This window comes from Gasterosteus aculeatus, chromosome X (genome assembly GCF_964276395.1).
Source record: "Gasterosteus aculeatus chromosome X, fGasAcu3.hap1.1, whole genome shotgun sequence".
NCBI classification, from domain to species: Eukaryota; Metazoa; Chordata; class Actinopteri; order Perciformes; family Gasterosteidae; genus Gasterosteus; species Gasterosteus aculeatus.
Genome location: NC_135698.1, coordinates 12,544,193 through 12,563,939, shown reverse-complemented (window position 1 = coordinate 12,563,939; position 19,747 = coordinate 12,544,193). Strand labels below are relative to the sequence as shown.

General features: G+C 43.2%; 1 protein-coding gene across 5 annotated transcripts in view; it reads left to right on the top strand.

Annotated features, from left to right (window-relative positions):
• Positions 1–3,338: 3,338 nt before the first annotated feature.
• osbpl5 (oxysterol binding protein-like 5) overlaps positions 3,339–19,747 on the top strand; it is a 42,469-nt gene continuing 26,060 nt past the window's right edge. The window contains exons 1-2 of one of the 5 annotated variants that reach the window (XM_078082787.1): positions 3,339–3,666; positions 14,425–14,486. In XM_078082787.1, the coding sequence (XP_077938913.1) occupies positions 14,480–14,486 (7 nt within the window). In that variant the 5' untranslated portion in view covers positions 3,339–3,666; positions 14,425–14,479. Of the gene's footprint in view, positions 3,667–14,345; positions 14,487–19,747 lie in introns of those variants that run through there. The other 4 variants (XM_078082789.1, XM_078082790.1, XM_078082791.1 and 1 more) reach the window with 4 other exon arrangements.

Below are 19,747 nucleotides of genomic sequence, written 5' to 3'. Positions count from 1 at the left end.
AACGTGCAAGAGGAATGCTTTAATGCAATTGCGCTCTATTTATTGTTGTGCACACCTTTTGTTGAGAACCGTGTAGCTTTCTGGATCCAAACCAACATTTTGTGGTATTTATAAATTGTAAATGTAAGATATTTGTAAAAGAAGGGAGCTGGAAATGGAGATGCAACAGGGGGCATAATCACTGACCGATGATTTTAGGATTAATTATAAACTTTGGTCAAATATAAGATCTCTCTTATAACTGCAGGTTTTTTTATCACTCTTTTTTTTATTCAGCTTTTTTTTTACTTAAAGATGATTAAGTTTTCTGCTCAGGTAATAAGTTAAACGCTGTGTAGATATTTTTCAAAACTTGTATGCTTTGGTGCCAGTAGGTGGCACTCACAGTGTTTTGATATTTCCTTGTAACTAAAGCTTTAGGTTTAAGTCAGATCATGCAGTTAATAATTTTTTATCATGGACGTAAAGCAAATTGAAAATTTACAATGTCTTTTAATGAAAGAGTTCCCTTTACTGTTTGTTGTAGTTGCACTGTAATGAATAATGCACTGGCTGCATTGCTAAATCTATGAACTGTCCACTTTTTTAACTATACAACTATTTTCGTATCGTTGACTACATTCTGGCCGATGCTTTGTGAAACAGTTTTGCTAAGACTAGTCGCAAAACCGCCATTTGCCCAAGATGCAATGGACACTTTGGTCAAATTTATTTTACTTGTTTGGTTTGGTTTGGATCGCAAAAAAAATAAACTCAGGGACTTAAAACAACAGCAGTTGCACATTCTGCTGGTGAGATATGTTGTTGGAAATGACAAACAACAGCTTGTTGCTTTTGTTTTGTTGATGTCCTTCTCTAGAATGTACATTATTCAAAGAAACAACCATGTCATGTCACTTCCTGCCGCATATCTTGTCTATCTGAGACAAATAGAGACGTCAGACAGATTATTTCCTTCCAGCTTCTAAAGGAGCCAAATGTTCCATGAGGCAGCTATGCTTTTTATGTAATTAGCCTGTAGAGATTTTTTGAATGAATGTTCACTGAAAGCACTTAATGAAAACAAGGAAATAGTCACAAAGTTGTGTTTTTTAAATGCTTTATGAGATGCTTGCTGGTACAATGCAAATAAATGTAAAATGAAGATTAAATATTTGTCAGCCCTTGAATCTGCAAAAGTGGGATTAAGGATGCATCGTTTTACTAACTAAGGTTTCCTCCCCCTTTAGCAGCACCTTGGAGGTGTTGGTATTGGGTTTGTTGATAGATATTCATATATTATATATTACCCATATTCATTCATGCATAACGTTGGAAGTCTGAAGTTATATTTCTCTCCATCCTCATGTAAGCATCTGGTTACAGACCTGTCTCAGCTAGAATGGTTATAACATTTACAGATTTGCTTCCCAGTTAGTTTGGCCCCAATCAACCCACTTTACCGCTGCTTTGAGATGTGAGCTCAGGCTACAGGACTCTGAGGCTGTTATCTGGTCAAATAAATTTAATTAAAGAAAATAAAAATGTACAGGGCCAATGTACTTTGTTATTTTTGATACCCTTGATCTTTCCCAACCTCAAAATGATTAAGCGGAAAAAAACAGATTAGCTTTATTCACCATCAACCTTAACATGCTTGTTTATTGTTGGTTTTGATTATCATTCTGTATCTCGCGAATAGTTGACAAACTCCAGATTTCTCCAGTTTGAATCACGTTACCAATTTCAGAACATTTCAAGCTTTTAATTTCGGTTCATTACATCTGCTAACTTGACTGTGCATAAAAAAACAGTTCTAGAATGCACATTAGCTAAGTACTTGGTGTCTGCATCTAATCACCCATAATTGTAAGCTAAACAAATGATACTTATTAAGTATTACTAAGTAGCTAACATTAGTTGTGCAGAAGTTCCATATTTTAAACTTAACCTGACCAATGTACCATAACCGAGATATTAAGTAAACAATATGTTTGTTTATTGTTTTATTTGTGTAATGTAACCATTATGTTGGTTTGTCCAATCCGAGCTAATGTCATTGGGAATATTGTATTATCTGTGTCTAAGAAGGTACTTTCTTCAAAAATAAACCCTTAATGTGTGACAGCTGCACAAGACCCCGTATAGCTGATATCTTCATGATGAAAATCGTTTTTGAATTCTATCAGTGAAAGGGAAGGATGAACAGAAGCAAACAATATAAAAGGCTGCGTGCTGCAGAGGAGGACTGAGCTGGCACACTTTGCATTATTCAGAACAACTTGGATGTTGAAGGTACCTAAGTGTATCCTCAAAGGATGAATAAGTAATGCATTGCTGTTTCTTACTACATGAGGTGAAAGCCTTATACACAGACTTCAAAATGTTCTATTTTTACAGCTCACATTAGTGAGGGGGGGGGGGGGGGGGGGCGGTTTGGTGCAATATGGAGGTGTTTTTCAGGGCAATCCTTTTAAAACAGAGGCATGTTGATAAGGTATTGACAGTGTGTTGGCTGAGCAAGCCTGATATTTATAACATTTTTCTCTCTTGTCATCCTTATTTCATGTCTCTTAGACGGACAAGTTTGATCTAAAAATAGATGTTGCACTTAAATGCCTCTTTCTAGCTTGCTATGCTGTGATGGTTGGCGCCGTCATGTCAGAAATCCAGTTTTCAAATGGAAAATCAAAACAGGACCAAAAAAACCTCACTGATCCAAATGATGTGTTCAAATGCTAATGTGCCAGTAAATTCACCACAATGGATCGTACCAGCATATCTCAACATCTGATTGAGACAATACAAAAACAGAGGATTTGTGCTCGTTCACGTAGAGGAACACACCACCACAAAGCTATGCAAGGTTCTTGCACCGACCTTCTTAAGAACTGTGAAGTTCACAATGTAGCAGAATGAAGACTTTCAGACACTACGCCTTGCAATGCTAGCCCTATTCTCTGTGAACAGCAATGCTTACATGCGTTTTGTGATAAGGAAAATTACCTATATGATGAGTTTTGCTCTTATAGCACTGTAGCAACTATAAGTTGTACTCAAATACAACTTTAGGTTATGTATACTTATATATACTATAGTGTGTATACTATCCATATATTTTTCAAGCTTTAAACATTCACTCCTTTTCAAATATTTCCTCTTATTCCTTATTCATATGTTGTTACATATTTTTCACATGAACACGATTTTATCTGTGATTTATAATTATGGATTAAACTAAGATTAAAAAAAGCTACACTTGTAGCTGTTAAAGCGGTACTTATGTGCTAACTCCTAAATAATGATACAGACAAGAAACACATTTGGTTACTTTTAAAATAAATTAATATTATCAGTTTTATTCTGGTTTACCGCCGTTGAACCACGCGGCGGGTGTCGTGCGCCACTGCCGCCGCAGGGGGTCGCCACGCGCGGCTCCTCGGGCGGCGCGCGGCAGCCAGACTCACGCGCCGCAGCCGCAGGAGGAGGACGCGGTCCGCGCCGCACTCTGCCTGTTGAGACTTCTCCTCCCGGCCGACTACCAACCGTCCGCCCGCTGCTTCCCCTCGACCCGGCTACCACCGCCCCCAACCCCCCACCCCCCTCTACGGTCCCTCCCCGTGCTATGACGCTGGGGTGGGAAGGAAGCTCGGACACAACTGGATCGGCGACCCTTCGGTGGACACAGTGAGTTTAACGTTGCGTTTATTTGCACCCCCCCCCCCCCGCGGCTGCCGTTATCCCACGCGAAAACGTCGATAGACCGGGAGAACTGGATCGTTTTGGCTAACGGTTCCATCCAAATGCCGTGCGGCTGTGTGTGTGTGTGTGTGTGTGTGTGTGTGCGCGCGCGCGCGCGCTAACGTGTGCTAGCTAGCTGGGCTTGGGTAGCACTAACTGCTCGACGTGGGAGGATTTCCCTTCTTTCTTTTCGGACCGTTCATTTTACTGTCATTTCGCCGCAATATTTGGACGAATTCGGCCCGTTGTCATGGTAACGTCTTCCGCGGGCGTGCGACGCGCCACCCGCGCGGGTAGCGGCGCATCGTGCCAGCTAAAGGGGCACCTAAAGGGAACCCTCACCCCCATGCGGCCGCACGCTGGCTGTCACTCGTTCGCTTGGCAACCGTCAGACGGAGCCGATGTCGAGGGCTGCTGGTGGGCAAGCAAGGGGCAAGTAACCCCCCACCCCCCTCTCCCCCATCACGGGACTCCCAACAGCTGCTCCAAACTACAACTGAGTTGGTAAACCGGGTAACGTTTGATGTGTCCCCCCCCCCCCCAAACACCCGCCCACACGGGGTCGACCGTAGTATCTCAAAGCTGCGGTGACGCGATTTCAATGAGCCGCACCGCTTGGTACCGACGTGTAGCGGCACGACGCGGGCTGCGATCGGCGCCGTGAGGCTGGTGGACGTTTACGTGTCAAACACCGGTGTGTTCGGACAGGCCGAGACGTCCTCCGCGTGGTTCTAATCCGGTTTCCGGTGTGACGGCAGAGCTGCGACCCCTCGTCGGCTATCAGCCCCCCCTTATATTAAAAGCACCCAGTAGTATTGATGATGCACATTTAAGCAGAAACAGCCTTCATGTCAAGCATATGACTGCATTTAAGTGTTTATTTATTGATTACAACTATATTGATAAATTGGCCAATGTTGTCTTTTTGCAGACATGTTGGTACGTGCGTAGATTTCACCAGATAACTATAAAGACAGTAGACAAATACTGAAATCCAAATCCATACCGTTCCGTCCAAACAGTACAGAGTAAATCATTTTTTAACTTCAAAATTCTCTGCACAGTGCATTGCTTTTTAAAACTACATATAAATCTAATTTAAAGGTTGCTTAGTCTATTTCTTTTTCATTTTCTGTGTATAAAAAAACACAGCAACATATACTAAAATTGCTGTTGGCTACACTATCAGTAGAACTGAACTTGTAGTATTTGGTATCTCTACGAGATGATCACTAAATAGACGATTTTAAAAGTGCCATTTTGCCTCTTCGTTCTTGGTCTATCCCAGCACAGATAAAGAAGAGCTCATCATGTTGAATCGCGTGCTATGTGTAGTCGGGCTGTGCTGAAGATGAGAATGAGAAGTGCGCTTTATTGGTTTTAAAGGTCACTGGTGTCACTCAAAATAGAAATAAAAAAAATGAATAAAAAGAAAAGGCTTCCCAAGCACAAGCGGAAATGATTACCGGACGGTTGGAAGGTAAACGTCGGGGGATGTTTGGGAAATTGCGGCTGACTGAGAGGAGTTTGTGGCAAAGCTCTGTGGAGTCCCTGCTGTGTGGATGTCAATGCTGCTTTACTTTCAGATGACTCAATTTGTCTGAGTGGGTTATACAGAACATTCAAGGCCTGATTTACCCGTATAGAATTCTCTTTTCCGACTGGCGCTGAACAAAAATTGATCTAATATTGAATGACCGAAATAGGCCGGACTAAAAGTGGTGTCAATAGCAGGGATGGAAAAATATCAGACATTGGAAGGTCATTGGACTGGAAATAGGTCATGAGATCAATACCAAGAATGGACTCTTATTTGCATACCCTGTTTTTAGTCTGTGTTGCTTTAAATACTCTATGTTTGATTTGATGATGATCGAATTGAGTTCTGTGCTGATCTCTCAACTCCCAGAGTCTGGTCGTACCATGTGACATTCTACCTTTTACTAATCAGGTTGGGATATTTAATGGTGTTGGACCGTAAGCCTATCAACTAGAGCTGAGGCTTTGCGCCGCCCTGGATGACAAACTGGGAGAGAGTAGCCGTAAATGAAGGAAAGAAAAAAGGCTCGTTGAGAATGTGAAGAGCTGTTTGAGCTGTTACTGTGGGCGGTTCGTGCTGTTTTTAATTGTGCTTTCTCGAGGAGAGAGAGAGAGACAGACACAGATGTCCCAACCTCCATGCTGTGCTGTGAGAAACACTTAATAAGCACCATGTCCCCGACATGCTGTTGATCAGACTCCATAGGAGAAGCCACCCACGGGCTCGGGGTTTAAGACGCCAACTGTGGTGTCACTGGTTCGTGTCATCTCATCATTTCCATTCCGGCCTTTTAATATCCACTGCAAGAATGCATAAAGGCCCAATGATAGGGGAATTCACAGCCATATCTTTCTTTGGAATCCCAGTTTAGCAGTGCTAGGAGTTCACTATAATTATTGGAATAATTGTATAATTATTTCTTTCTTTTAAATTTAATTTGAACACATGCCAGTATAGGGAGACAGTTTTCTTCTACTGCCAAAATGTGGTCAAAAATGTCATTGACCTGTTGAGTTTTTATTGTCATATCATATAAATGATCCTGCTATAATATTCAACCTTGTGCGCTGTGTATCCTCGCTTTACACACAGCGCCACCGATAATATTTGATTTTAAATAACAATGATAATTGAAGGAAAATATCAGGAGGAAATCATTTTCCATAATGTCAAATAGTGTCACCTCACACTATTCAAAAGCGGTCTTTAACAAAAAAAAAAAAGAATGCTTGATTATTACTACGTGACAAGTGTAAAAAACGGCAGATTTCTAAACCAGGCTGTGATAAATGGCTTAAAGCAGTTCTGTACCTATTCGCCTGAGATATAAATGCTTTCCCCGACGCCTACTGGGGGAATCCAGGTTAATGCTGCTCCATGTTGAATCTCTTCCTGTGCCTCCAGAGAGCAAAGGCACTTTTAGCATCCGCTATTGTGCCAAGATTCCCTTCTCCTCCTATGGTCTTGCACGGTGTTTTTCTCCAACGTGCCTTAACCTTTGTGTCTAAAAGTAGGTCCCTTTCTCACAGAATGTCACTGTTTTTCCCCCAGAGAAACCTCATCTGTGGGAACAAAATACAACAGTGCTGACATTTCCAGCATTATGCTATAACTGCATTCAATTTATAATACCGTACCAACTCGTATATACTACGTGGATTCGCCTAAACTCTGGAATTATTCCTAGCTATCACACTGCAAAAGGACGTTACGTCTCCGTTAATTTTGTTATACCTGTGTGGAGGCAAGACTCATTTCTACTGCAACACTATTAGCTGTGGTTGAGGCACCAGCATTGTAATAGTCTATGTATGTATACTCTATATATAATGTCTGTGTACAGTGGTACTTGATGTCAGTACCAGATCATGATTTGATCAAGCAGCTTTCCCTGTTTGTGTGATAAAGATAAGCCGATACAGCATTTTATGAGTGGACACTGGTATCGGTAGTCCTGGTATTGGGAGTGCTGGTTAGGGCTGTGCGCTATGGCCCAAAATGCATATCACAGTATTTAGAAATATTCTGACGGTATCCCGGCATAGTTTTTTCAAGTGAACACATTAAGTAATTGACGACGAAAAGGACCGCCGGCTACCCGAACAGCTGTTCGCCGCTCGCCGGCCAACTCGCACGCAACTGGCCGGCTGAGTTAGCGCGTTAGGTCGTTAGCGTGTTAGCTTGTTGTGGCTGCTAGTGTTGCAATTAGAGAAAATACCAGCGGCTCAACCCACTTTGCAATAAATCGTTTTCTGATCTAACTTACGACACAGCTTCTCTCTTGGGAACAAGTTGTGTTGGCGCATCTCTGGTCCCTCATGCGCTCTTTTCTGTGTTTTCATGTAGCAACAGAGTTATGTTACTTCTTGTTGTGTCTGTGTCCAGCATGCAACTCGGTGCGGTTATTTTTTATAAATGTACAATTATTAGTGTTACAAGTTGTTTATGTATCACCAGCTGGTGTGTCGTGGTGTTTTACCCAGTTGAAGAGTGTTTGTTGTGGGCTATTCGTTGTTATATAGTTGTAAGCTGGGCGCTCTTCGATGACGTATACAAATACATCCTGCCGCCTGCCAAAGAGCAGGTCGGTTGTGATGGAAACACCGGTATGAACGGTACGTGAGAAATTCAATGAATCGGTAAGTGCAGTTATTGGTATTGGTAGTGTTGGTGTTGGTGTTGTTATTACCATTGGTTATTGGTGCTATTATTGGTATTGGTTGTGATGGTATTTGCATTAGAATACATTATAACAAACAATCTTGTCTCTTCAATTTTCTCAATGCTGTCTTGTAATACTACTTTTTTATATTGCTATTCTTGAGACAGTAAAACCGCGCAAGTTCTTTATCCCGCATTTGTCATTGTTTGTCCGTTGCTTACCTTATCCAACTAGCACACACACACACACACACACACACACACACACACACACACACACACACACACACACACACACACACACACACACACACACTAAATATAGGGGCTGTAACTAACCTCCTGACCCCATGACATGTGTACCCTAGGCTGCCGGGTAGCTTGTGAATGTATTTATAGAGCCGGTTGAACACCACAGGTCCACCGCTCTACTTTTTTTCCACAGGCAGTGGCGGCTGGAATGTTGTGCCGGTAGCCTCTGCAATCGATATCTACCTCTCACTCATCTCCAGCTCAACGTGTGCCGCTTCTGCTTGTGTAAAAGGCTGCCAGCCTTGTTCTCAACCCAAAGGATCTGCACACTGTATAAAGTTGCAGAACTCCTCAAAGAAAATCACACAACTGCAAAATGAAGTTTAATTTGACTTTATTAGCGCCCAACCCCCCCCAGTCCCTCCTCAGGTAAACACTGTCAGCACTTTCGCCTTTTGCACTGTTGGCGCGCCGTTCGCTATGAACAGCCCGCTTGCCATTGCCATGTTATGAGGCTGTTGAAATGCTATCAATCTTGGATCTTGCACCTTTTCAATGCTTGTGTTTGTACATGATACAATGCCTGCGTGTTTGTGTACATGGAATATAATAATGGCTAACGCCATTTGACCTCTGCAGCTCATCCAGAATGCAGCAGCTCAACTGGTCTTTAACCTTCCAAAATTCTCCCACACTACCCCACTCCTCCACTCTCTTCCCTGGCTACCGGTGGCTGCCCGCATCCAGTTCGGTGAATGGATCGGGTCCAGTCTACGTCCAGGACGTGGCCAAACCCGACATCCCAACCCGCACACTCCGCTCTGCATCTGCCAAACTGCTCGTCCCTCCCTCACTGAGAGCAAAACACTCGACTAGATCACGACTCTTTGCTGTCCTTGCTCCGAAATGGTGGAACGAGCTCTCTGAAGACACCAGGACCGCAGAGAGCCTTCACATCTTCCGCCGCAAACTAAAGACACACTTCTTCAGACTCTACCTCGACTAAAAAACACAAAACAAATTGTAGCACTTGAATTGTATTTATAATGGCTTCTAGCAGTTGTAAATCGGCTTATTTGATGAAATTGCACTTTCTTCCTTCTGGGTTTGTATCCTCATGCACTTATTGAAAGTCGCATTGGATAAAAGCGTCAGGTAAATAACATATAATGTAATGAATAGATACGTTAGTCTGAGTATTATGACTGATGTCTCATTTATAATGGGTATCCTTTTGTTTGTTCTTTTGCTAATTACCTACTGCAGTGGTCCCCAACCTTCTTTACCTCACGGACCGTTTTCATGTCAGACAATATTTCGCGGACCGGTCGAGAAGGTCCGACGGGGGGGGTGTAGTAGTCGCGCGCTCTGTGTTCGCTGGTGGGCAAAACTGCCGTGCACGGTACAAGGACAATTGTAAACGTGAAGAAAAACGCCTGGTGACGCGTGGGGAATCTGTCAGAGGGACGAGCGCACATAATTAGGAGAAAATCCGGTCAATTTTCAAAATAAAACATTTTTCAGAAAAAAAATATATATAAGCTTTCTGTGGTGCGGCCCGGTACCAAACGGCCCGTGGACCGGTACCGGTCCGCGGCCCGGTGGTTGGGGACCATTGACCTATTGTACAAGTAGGCAAAAGCACATACAAGTCCATGTCACATTCTGCTTTTATTCTGAGTGGCAGACCTTTCCACAGGGACCTCGTCCAGTTGTTGGAAATGATCGGCACCGGGGAGACCCTGTGTCGAGCGCCGATAATCTGCAGCTTCAAGAGATGAACTGCAATGTCTATGTAGAGATGACAGCTGTGATGTCTGCAGGATACTTTTATTACAATAAGTATTTTATTATGAAAGAGTCAATGCTGATGGGCCTGATTACGTCATGGGCTTAATGTCAAAGCCCTCTTTGGATGGTCATTATGGTGCTCTGCATTGAATATACTTTGTCAGATTGGCATCTGCCTGATGTTCTCCTCTCATGGCAGTAATGGTGAATGTAATGTCACAACTTTGCTTTCTCAGAAAATGAATACCCTAGTGTCAGCATTGTGTCCATAAGGCTGTGTAGCGTGGCGCCGTCGGTTCAGTTTCCCTCATGGAGTAGTCAGCTGAGAGGAGAAAGTGACACGGTGTTAAACGATACTTGTGACACTTAGTTGTAGCTCCCTTTGCCAAGAAAGTAAGAATCCCGTCGACATTTTAAGGTTTCAGAACATGGAGGATTTCTATGACATGGGGCCATCCTGTGACTTGAGGCTTAAACCAATGCTTTAGGTCAGCACCCCCTGTACATGAAGGCTGTCTGCAAAGAGGTTTTAGCTTTGACTTTGACTGATAATCGTGGCCACACATAGTGTGAATTATATTATGCTTGTTATTCCAGCAGCGACGGTGTGTCACACAGGAAACAAATTTCCAGTGTGTGTGAGTCCTTCATTTTCTCATTTAACACCTGCTTCGTCTCTTTTGTGCTCAGCTTAGCTTGTCCTGGTCTGATCCCTGTACTGGGAGTCTGTATGTACCTTTCAATAAACGTCCATGAAGTCCTTCAATGACCGATTATGTTATTGTTTACGGAGCACTGCAACACGGCAATGTTTCTGACATTTAAGAGCTGAGGATTCCTTCCACAGCTCAAGATGTACGTACACTACTGTGCATGTGGACATGGTATTTCAGGCCCTTACATACAACGTATATACTCCAGTGCTTGTCCTATGGAAATTGTCAAGCAGCGGGAAGCGCAAAGGACAGTCCTCGTCCAGTGTGTTGGATTACCTTACATTACAACTTCTTTCTTGCTTCAGTACAATTTGCTACACCAAGTGTTATTCTTATAATTGAGCTGATTTAGTTAAAACTAAAGGCCCAGGGCAAAGGGCTGCCTGAAGATTTCAGTGTGCTTGTTGTTAAAGGAGTGTCATTCCTTTTAAGGTCTGAACAGCTGTGAAGTTGAGCAGTGAGTTTGTTTTGTGTGCCTTGGATTCACTGGGAAAGGCATCCCAATACCCCTAAAGGGACTTTTAAATAGGGATTCTCCAATCCAACTGTTTCCCCTCGAATTGGCCTTTAATTTTTTAATAAACTCTGACTTTTTTTAATGCATAAGGAAACCTAGCTTGACGTTACCATTGCTCCTCTAACTTCATTAAAATAAAATGTAACAAATGAATACATAGATATAAATGTACTGAATTCCTATTTATAGTTCAATTTGTGAATTTCACACCACCAACTTGCTTTAGGTTACATTAAACTATGTGGGCATGCGTCGGTGGAGAAAATGGTGAGGGTAGTTTTAAACAGATTAATGTGTTTTGGATGTAAAAAATGTCAAACATTCTGTTTTAGTTTTCCGTTGGACACAAATTATCATCCAAGCTTTTATTAAGACAGTCTTTGTTTGATCGTTCGTCTTTTGAGGTGTGTAAAGGTACACTATTTACACCGAAATAAAATAACTGAACGAGTTGGAGTTCAAATGACATTTCCAAAGGAGTCGAACATTCACATCTTAAACACTGTAGCTGGACAGATGTGCAAGGACTGTGTGTCACGTTCAGGTTTGGGGTTATTTTGAATAGATCAAGATCAGTCACTTATCAGCTCTGCCTCAGCGTCAAGCCACCAGTACATTCCCATTTGGAGCAAATACTCCTTCTGTCCTGGTAATATGCTCAGCCTTCCCTATTGTTTCCCTTAATCGAGCCAGAGACGCGGCTATAAATCAGTGTGCAGGCTCCTGCGCCTTCCCCTGCTATGAGTCAGACTCGGCTCTCCGCTGGGAAAGTTGGCCAGCTTTGTGTTTCGGATATAAATGTTACCTAGTTGCGGATTTGCAAAGCGCCATGAACAGCACTGGTTATACAATATGCATGTGGCTGCGGTGAATCCATCTATCATCATATAGTTTTCACTGGCAGGGCTAGTGTGGCTTATTCTTCCATAGCTTTATTTAATATAGCGTTCACGCCGCTATGAGTACAATATGAAAGTAAAAGTCAAAGCTGTGCAGGAAGGATGTTGGCGTTGTACATCACCTGTCCCAGGGAACAGCAGTTTCTGGTGCTTTGTTTGAACGCGCAGTGGAGTTAAACATGGAGTACAGGTCATGTGACGAATGCAAACCTCACACTAAATCATCTTGCACTTCTACATGGCAGGGCATTTGTTTTATTGCCGTGTGAATTGGTCCCAAGAAGAGACTCCAACCTGTGATCTGAATGAGTAAATCTAGGACAGCCAGGAGTCCGTATTTGTAGTTTCGGACTCCTTCCATCCAACCCGTGCTACTTTCTGGGTCACAGGAGTGTTATTGTGCCATATGTTCTTACAAAACCTTTTGTGGCGGACAACATGAACACGTGAATAGAAACAAGTGCTCTTTTGTTTTTTTCCAGGATGGCATGGCTCTTTGAGCGGATTTTGGATCATCACTTCCTCTTCTCCATGTTTTTCTCTTTGCCTCCACTTGCTGTCTGTATTTGGCTGACGTCTCCCACGCACGGCCTTCCCCCTCCCCCCCTTGGTTTCTTGGCCCTCGAGCATGTTTCGCTCAGGGATTCTCTCTCAGTTCACTTCTTATTTAGGTTAGACACACTGAAGTGCTTCCTCCTTTGCTCAGTGACGGGAATTAAAGGCCCAGATTCTGTCTCTCCTGCCTGACCCAAGCGGTACTTTTTGGCTTGGCATTGGATCATTAACATAGGGTATCATTGTCAAAAGCCATACCAATGCCACGGTTCTTTTCTATGCCTCACAGATGCATTATAAATGTGATGAAGAATGAGGGAGATTTATTCCCCCCCAAAAAACTAGCTGGGACGGTTGTGTTTGAGGTTTTAGGTGATAATCTGTTGTTGTGTTGCCTCTTTTCGTTGGCACTGTTTTTGAAAGATACCGGCTCGCTCACGTGAATTGACTCTCCTGTCTCCCGTTCCCGCGCCGAAGCTGAAGATTGCTGCTTTCAAAATGTCAAAGGAAGCCGACAAGATGACAGAGTCTCATTTTATTCATTAAGAACATTGCAAGGATGCTGCTGGTCTGGTTTTTATTTCATTGTTGGTTCTCTTGCTCGGAAATGTTACCTTCCAGTTGACCAACCTGTTACCAGGGAAAGTAATGGAAGTGACTGCATTTGTTCATCATCATATTTTAGCCCTCTGAATAGGAATCAAATCGTGAGGTACTGATGAACTGATTTGATTTAGGTGGTCGAAGGTCAAGGTCACACTGACCACGAGTCCGCCCCGTTATCGAGATCTCTCAGGAACACCTTGAGAACATTCCTGCACGTTCAGGTCACTGTAATCGTGCGTTCACACCGAACGCGTTTCATGCCACAGGATTACATACAAACTGCACGGACGCGATGAGACTGGAGCGACGCAGGTCTGCGATAGAGAGGCGTGTTTCTCGACTTTGCCACAAACTCAACATGATTTCAGCCTAAATTGCGACAAACACAGCCAATATGTCAACTTTGGCGTCCAAATAGTGTGTCCTGGTGGTTGGGGACGTGATGTGTCTGGCTTTGATTTTTTGATTGGTGATTTGCCAGCTGTTTGAGAATGCATTGTTCTTTGCAAGGGCAGAATTATGCTTTTAAGGGAAAGCGTTAGTAACACCAGAATAGGGTGTGAACAATCTGTCAGTCAAGTGAAACCAATGCAAATTCTGATCAAAATAAAAAGTGGATTGGAAATATATTTTGTTGATTCCTTCAGTCACAACTAAGTAGCGTATATTTCTTTATTGTGGTAAAGCAATAGCAACTAGCAAATAGCATTAGTCCTCCACGAATGAGAGTGTTTAAGTGTCTCTGTGTTTGTTTGAGGTCTAACCACCTCAGTAATGTCTGTTGACTCAGTAAACTTGTTATGATGAAAAAGGACAGCGAGTGCCATCAGTTCCTTTAAATGAGCTTTTATTATCGGATTGGATGATGTCTCTGACGTTAGAGTAGTTCTTAAGCCACATATCGACTCTGGCTGCAGACTGCACGGCTCTGTGACCGACTCGGAGGGCTGTGTGTGTTCAGGTGGCAGACAGACTGCTCATTTGGCCCGGAGACGCGTCGGCGGCTCCCTCTGGAGCGAGGTGGGGCTCCACCCTCCTCGACACAGTGGTGTGATCGGGAGGAGGAGGCTCATGGGAAGGACCGACAACCCGGGAGCGAGGCAGTTTTGTCTGTCTATGCTGCGCGAGTTAAAGTGAAACCTTACTCTTACTTTCGTATCTCCCAAGGTGAGACCGGCTGCTCCAACAAAGGCTCCTGGATGCGGTGTCTCCTGCGGCTCCGATGAAAGGTAAGCTGAGCCCCCGCCTGCGAGGCCACTCTTTAATGACTTAATAATGCATACACTTAGTTCAATTGGCCGGCTATCTCTTCCAGCTTCAGTTAACGACATGGTTTGCATGTGCCATTCACATGTTACAGTCCAACGTAGCGGTTTCCTTTTCTGAACCTGTTGTCTCGGAGGCGGCATTGTACTTTTACAAGTTGACAAAAATGCATTTCTACCCAGCGTTTTAGCAGGGATACGTTGCTTTTAAAGTGGAAGAAATCGGTAATGTTTGTTAAGCAGATGATCATGCCAGTTTGTATTATATATTACGTCTACTTGCTTTTCTGCAGCTTTTTGATCTTAATGTCGGTCCGCGCTCAAAAGCTTCCACGTGTGCCGTTTTTGTGACACCGTGCGTTGTCACGCGAGCAAATGTGTGTCAGTGTTGCAAAGTTGGAGCTCTGTGCACCTTTGAAAGAGAAGAAACGGTTGCAGAAATGAGATCAGCAGTTTACAGGGTGTGTCTGATTCATTTGGTTGGGAAGGAGTAAATATTTGGGGTTGCACAAGAACAGTTGGCTACAGAAGGACACTTCAGATCCTCAAGCCCTTGAACAGGCAGTTTGCCGGGAGCACATGTTGATCTTTCATACAGTGGAAGAGGAAGTGTAATGACTAGTTACGATTCTTTCAACAACAAAAAAAATTCAGTCTCTGTATTTTGGTCTCTCTGCTAAAAATAAGTGCACGAGTGTCTTCAAGTTGTGTACCAAGACCTTGTCATCTCTTCTGCACATCTGTCCATTGGGCGAGGAGACTGAAACCAGGCGTTTGTTTTACACTCACTCGAATGAATTTGTCCTTCTTACTGTTAAAGTTTTCTGTCGCGGTGAAATCACACCGATTTAAAAGTAACACATTAGTGTTCTCTGCTTTGGGTATCCTGGAGCTGTGTTCACTCTGCTGTTCCGTCCAGCCTTATTCCGGCAAGAGACTGTGCTGTGGTAGCCGTGAAAAAACTCCCACTTGCCCACTCGGATCAGTCAGGGAGCCTTTGGGTTCGGCCTTGCCCAAGCTGTTTATTTTGGCATGTGTCCGCAGCGGGGGGGGGCGCATGCGGGTTTAACAGAAAATTACCCATTAACCAGGCAAAATAACTCAACCCGTACCCAGCAGCCCCCGCCCAGGCTACTATTGTGTCTCTTTCTCCGTCTGCCTTTCAGAGCGACGCGTTTAGACTACGTGATGTCCAGATAAATGTTACAAATGCTCTCTAGTTAATGTTTCTGCATACTCGCATAATTCCCTTATCTGGTCTGGGTTGCATTAATAAGGCTTAGTGCACATGATGTAGTGTCCATTTACTGACTGGGTGAAGAATTTCAAATGTGGGTCAACAGATGGAGGGTGTGTTTAATTCTCTGTATGTTTCCAATCACTTCCGCAGTGAATCACTGCCTTTTTCTTCAGTTAAGCCACACCGACAGTACTGTGGTCACAATTGTGTTTACACAGGTGGAAAGCGCAGAAAGCAGAACTCTGTCATGTTCCATGCATGTTTCAATGTTCAATGCATCCACTGTCTCACTGTCCACTGTCTCACCTTTTAACTTATTTTAAACCTCGTGGTTCAAAGTCATGAATGCTGATTTGAAAGTTGTTGTTTATAGCAGAACTGCTCTTTTTTCCATATTATTATTATGTTATCATATGTTGTTATTTCCTAAGGCTCCAATGCTTATCATTTTAATTAACACAATGCTTGCCGAGACAGGAATAGGATAGGATTATGATATGGGGTGTAACGATTCATTTTAACAACGATTCGATTCGAATCGCGATTCACGGTTGCCGATTCGATTCATGGACGATCTGGGTTAATTTAGAACGATTCGATTCGATTTGATGACAGTGACTTGAAATCGATTCAGTAACTTTACTGGACAGTGCAGGCAAAGTTTCCGAGATCCCTGTTGTTTCTTGTAAGGAAATCAGGTTTAAATTAATTATGGATATTATGTATTAACCTTTTATTTGAATCAAGTGCCATTTTCAATGTAAACATTACACAATAATTACACAATGTTTGGATCAATTCACAGAACCCCGGATTTTCAACCACATTGTAGGGTCGCATGTCTTTACAGATAAACTTGGCAATTGTTACTGTGATGTTGAGTTTGGTGCTGACGAGGCCTGAGGAGTCTGCAGAGCTGGAGTTACCTGCTGCTGCTGCTGATTCGTTACACCCCTAATTATGATGTATACTGCATGGTTCATACCTTAAATATATAGATATCGTCACTTAATGTTATCCTGGAGTCTTTGATCATTAATCTAAAGGACAAGTTGATCCAAAATGGTTGTCAGGCAGAACAGAATTAAGAGGAGTGAACAAATTTGACGGCCCCCTTGATTTTATAATCCCCTTGATTCTGTCTAGGTTTTTCAAAGACATTTAGTTTAGTTTAACTTACAACCACAAGTGAAAGTCTTTGTTTCTTTAAGGCTTAACTTTCAAAAGACAAGCCAGTAAGCCAATGGATGGACGATTCGTAAAATGTATAAGTGACATCTTTGGGAGAACTATTACCTTTTGTCAAGATCCGTCTAACTTTCTATAAGCTTCATATACAGTTAAGTACTCTTATGCTATGATACATACTGAGGCATCTGTCAGTGTTGGATTGATACAATGGCTCAATTCCGCCAGTATTCAGCAAACATGTTATAATGGGATTTTTGTCCATGTGTTGCAACCCGCCCAAGGCTTTGTGTTTTATCAGTGTAATAAATCAGACACTGAGGGCACAGCGGTGTTACATTTATGTTTCCAACCCCAAAAAAACAATTTGCACTGGTTAAAGGGGACCTGGCTGAAAAAATATTTCACAGCGGGCACATCACTGAAAAAGCTTGAGAACCGCTGGTCTAATCAGGCGGTTGATTAGAGAAAGCTCACTGGGGTTTTGGGGTTAAAATAGCTCACGAGCTGGCTTGTGACGCGACTATCAAGTGACTGCTTGGATAAAGGGCAGGACTTGCACTAGTAGCAGATTGACCCAAGTCTTTCTGTCGCAGTATTCGTTCATTGAGTTAAAGGTTTCTTGTATCCCAGCTGAGACAGGCAGATATCTTGTTCCCTCTGTCCCCGCTAGTCGCTGGGAACAATAGTTAGCAGTCCCGTGCTGAGGCGGCCCAAGGGTCTCCCCTAGTGAGGACCTCTCACTTTTCTGAAAATGGTTGCAGGTAACAGGGTTACAAGTCTAGCTTGATTATAAAATGTCTGCTCGTATGCTGCATGCATTACGTGCTGGTGGCCCCCTATTTAGCTCTTTTGTTGGATGTTCAACCCTGCAAGATCATACACAGACATGGTCTATATTGTTTAATATAATTGTACTGAATTACTGTTTTTTTTCGTACACCTACAGTTTGATATCTGCTTGTATTCATATGATCTTTTTTTGCATAAAATCTGCAATGCATTGCGATTTAGATCCAATTAAAATGTATACAAAGCATTTCATTTGAACGGTCGCTTGAGTAGACTTGACGTACAAACGGGGGAGTCGACCCGCAGTGCACACGGGGGCCGCCACGTCAGGAGGAGTGCTTCATCAAAATGTTACAAGATGAGACCACCAGTGCAAGTACATACATACGACTGACTTCAAGGAGGCTACGTCCATTATGTATACATTCTCTTACTATTACCAGTTCGAAGTGGCTTAAATGTTGAACTATGCAAGCAATCAGAGAATATTAACTCTGATCGATAAAGAAAGATATAAAAAAAGAAGCACACTAGAGAGAACGTGAGCCCCTATGTATTCATCTGTGGCAGCTGGTGATTAAATAGTACATTAGAGTCTGTAATTTGCTCCTAACCTCTGCCTCCCACTGAGCTATCATTAATAAAAGTCATCTATCCAACAGCTTGTCTTCCATCATCCTTTGCTTAAAGGCATTCTACTCTGTCCAATCAGGACGGGCCGCCTCCAGGTGTCTGCTGGCAGACATCTTCCTCCCGACCCCTCATACTTAGAAAGAGAGAGGAGCCCACGCCTTTAACACACCCCCTCCCCTGGCTCCACTCTTTGCCCAGCGTGTAGCCCCGGCTGGTTCACTCTCATTTTCTGCTCCTTTTCTTTCTGTATCTACTTCTCTTGCCAATACATCCTCCACACGGTTTCCTTTTCTGACACCGTGCTTTCGTCTCTTTAAATAGTTCTTATCGTGATGTAACGTAACGTCATAATCGCTGCAGCAACTTGAAGTGTAGCACGAGAAACGATTGACTTATACCCTTATATGTAATTCGAGGTGCCACATGATACATGCGATTTTGTCATGTATTACCAAGTCATATATTACACTTTCATTCTTAGTTTATTATGAAATGTTTTCTCATGCAGCCTCATCTTTCTCAGTGACGTCCCGCGTTCCCCCCCCCTCAGGTACATAATGGAAACGGTACATCAAGACCCATCTGGGGCAGTGTTATTGGGGACAAAAGTTCAGCACACATGGCCAAACATAGCACACACTCTTCCCCTTTCTCTATCTGAGTTGCCCTATTTCTGGCTGTGGCCTCATAATATATATGTATTTTGGTCTAAGAAAGTGTGAACGCATTTGACTGTAAGAACGCCACTATGCCATGTGATGTAAAGTGGGCTGTTTTAGTCAATGCTTTGCATCTCCACTTGATATCTAGTCTGCCACTATATTACATCAGAATCTTCGATCTGTGCTACCCACCCCCTTTTGAAATAGAACGCTGGAGAGGGCGATTGGGGTTTGGAAGGGGCCACGACACAAGACAACAATAGTCAAATAGGAGGGAAAATAGCTCTTAGTTTTGTTACCAATTCGGCATTTGTTCTTCCAAAGAATGCAGCCAGGTTAACCAAACACCTCAAAGTCACTTTGAGTCTTAGCGATAAGAAAATCCAGAAGAAAGAGCCCCTTGTGTAGTACACATTTTTTCTTTGACCCGCCCCTGACCTCCATGACCTTTGCCCCCCCCCCGCAACCCTGCCCTCTCTGCTGCTTTCAGATCCAGCCTCCAATCTCCACGAACCTCTGGCAGCACCACTTAAAAATATCCTGTGCAAAGGGCACACCGACATGCAGTATTGATGTTAAATCTGGAAGCAATGTGCCAAACGCCTGCACAACATAGTGCAGGCGCACTGTTATATGTTACGGTCATAGTAATGGTCACATACGTGTGCCGGTTCAAATCCAAGTCATTTCTGCAGCCTCCGCCATTGATC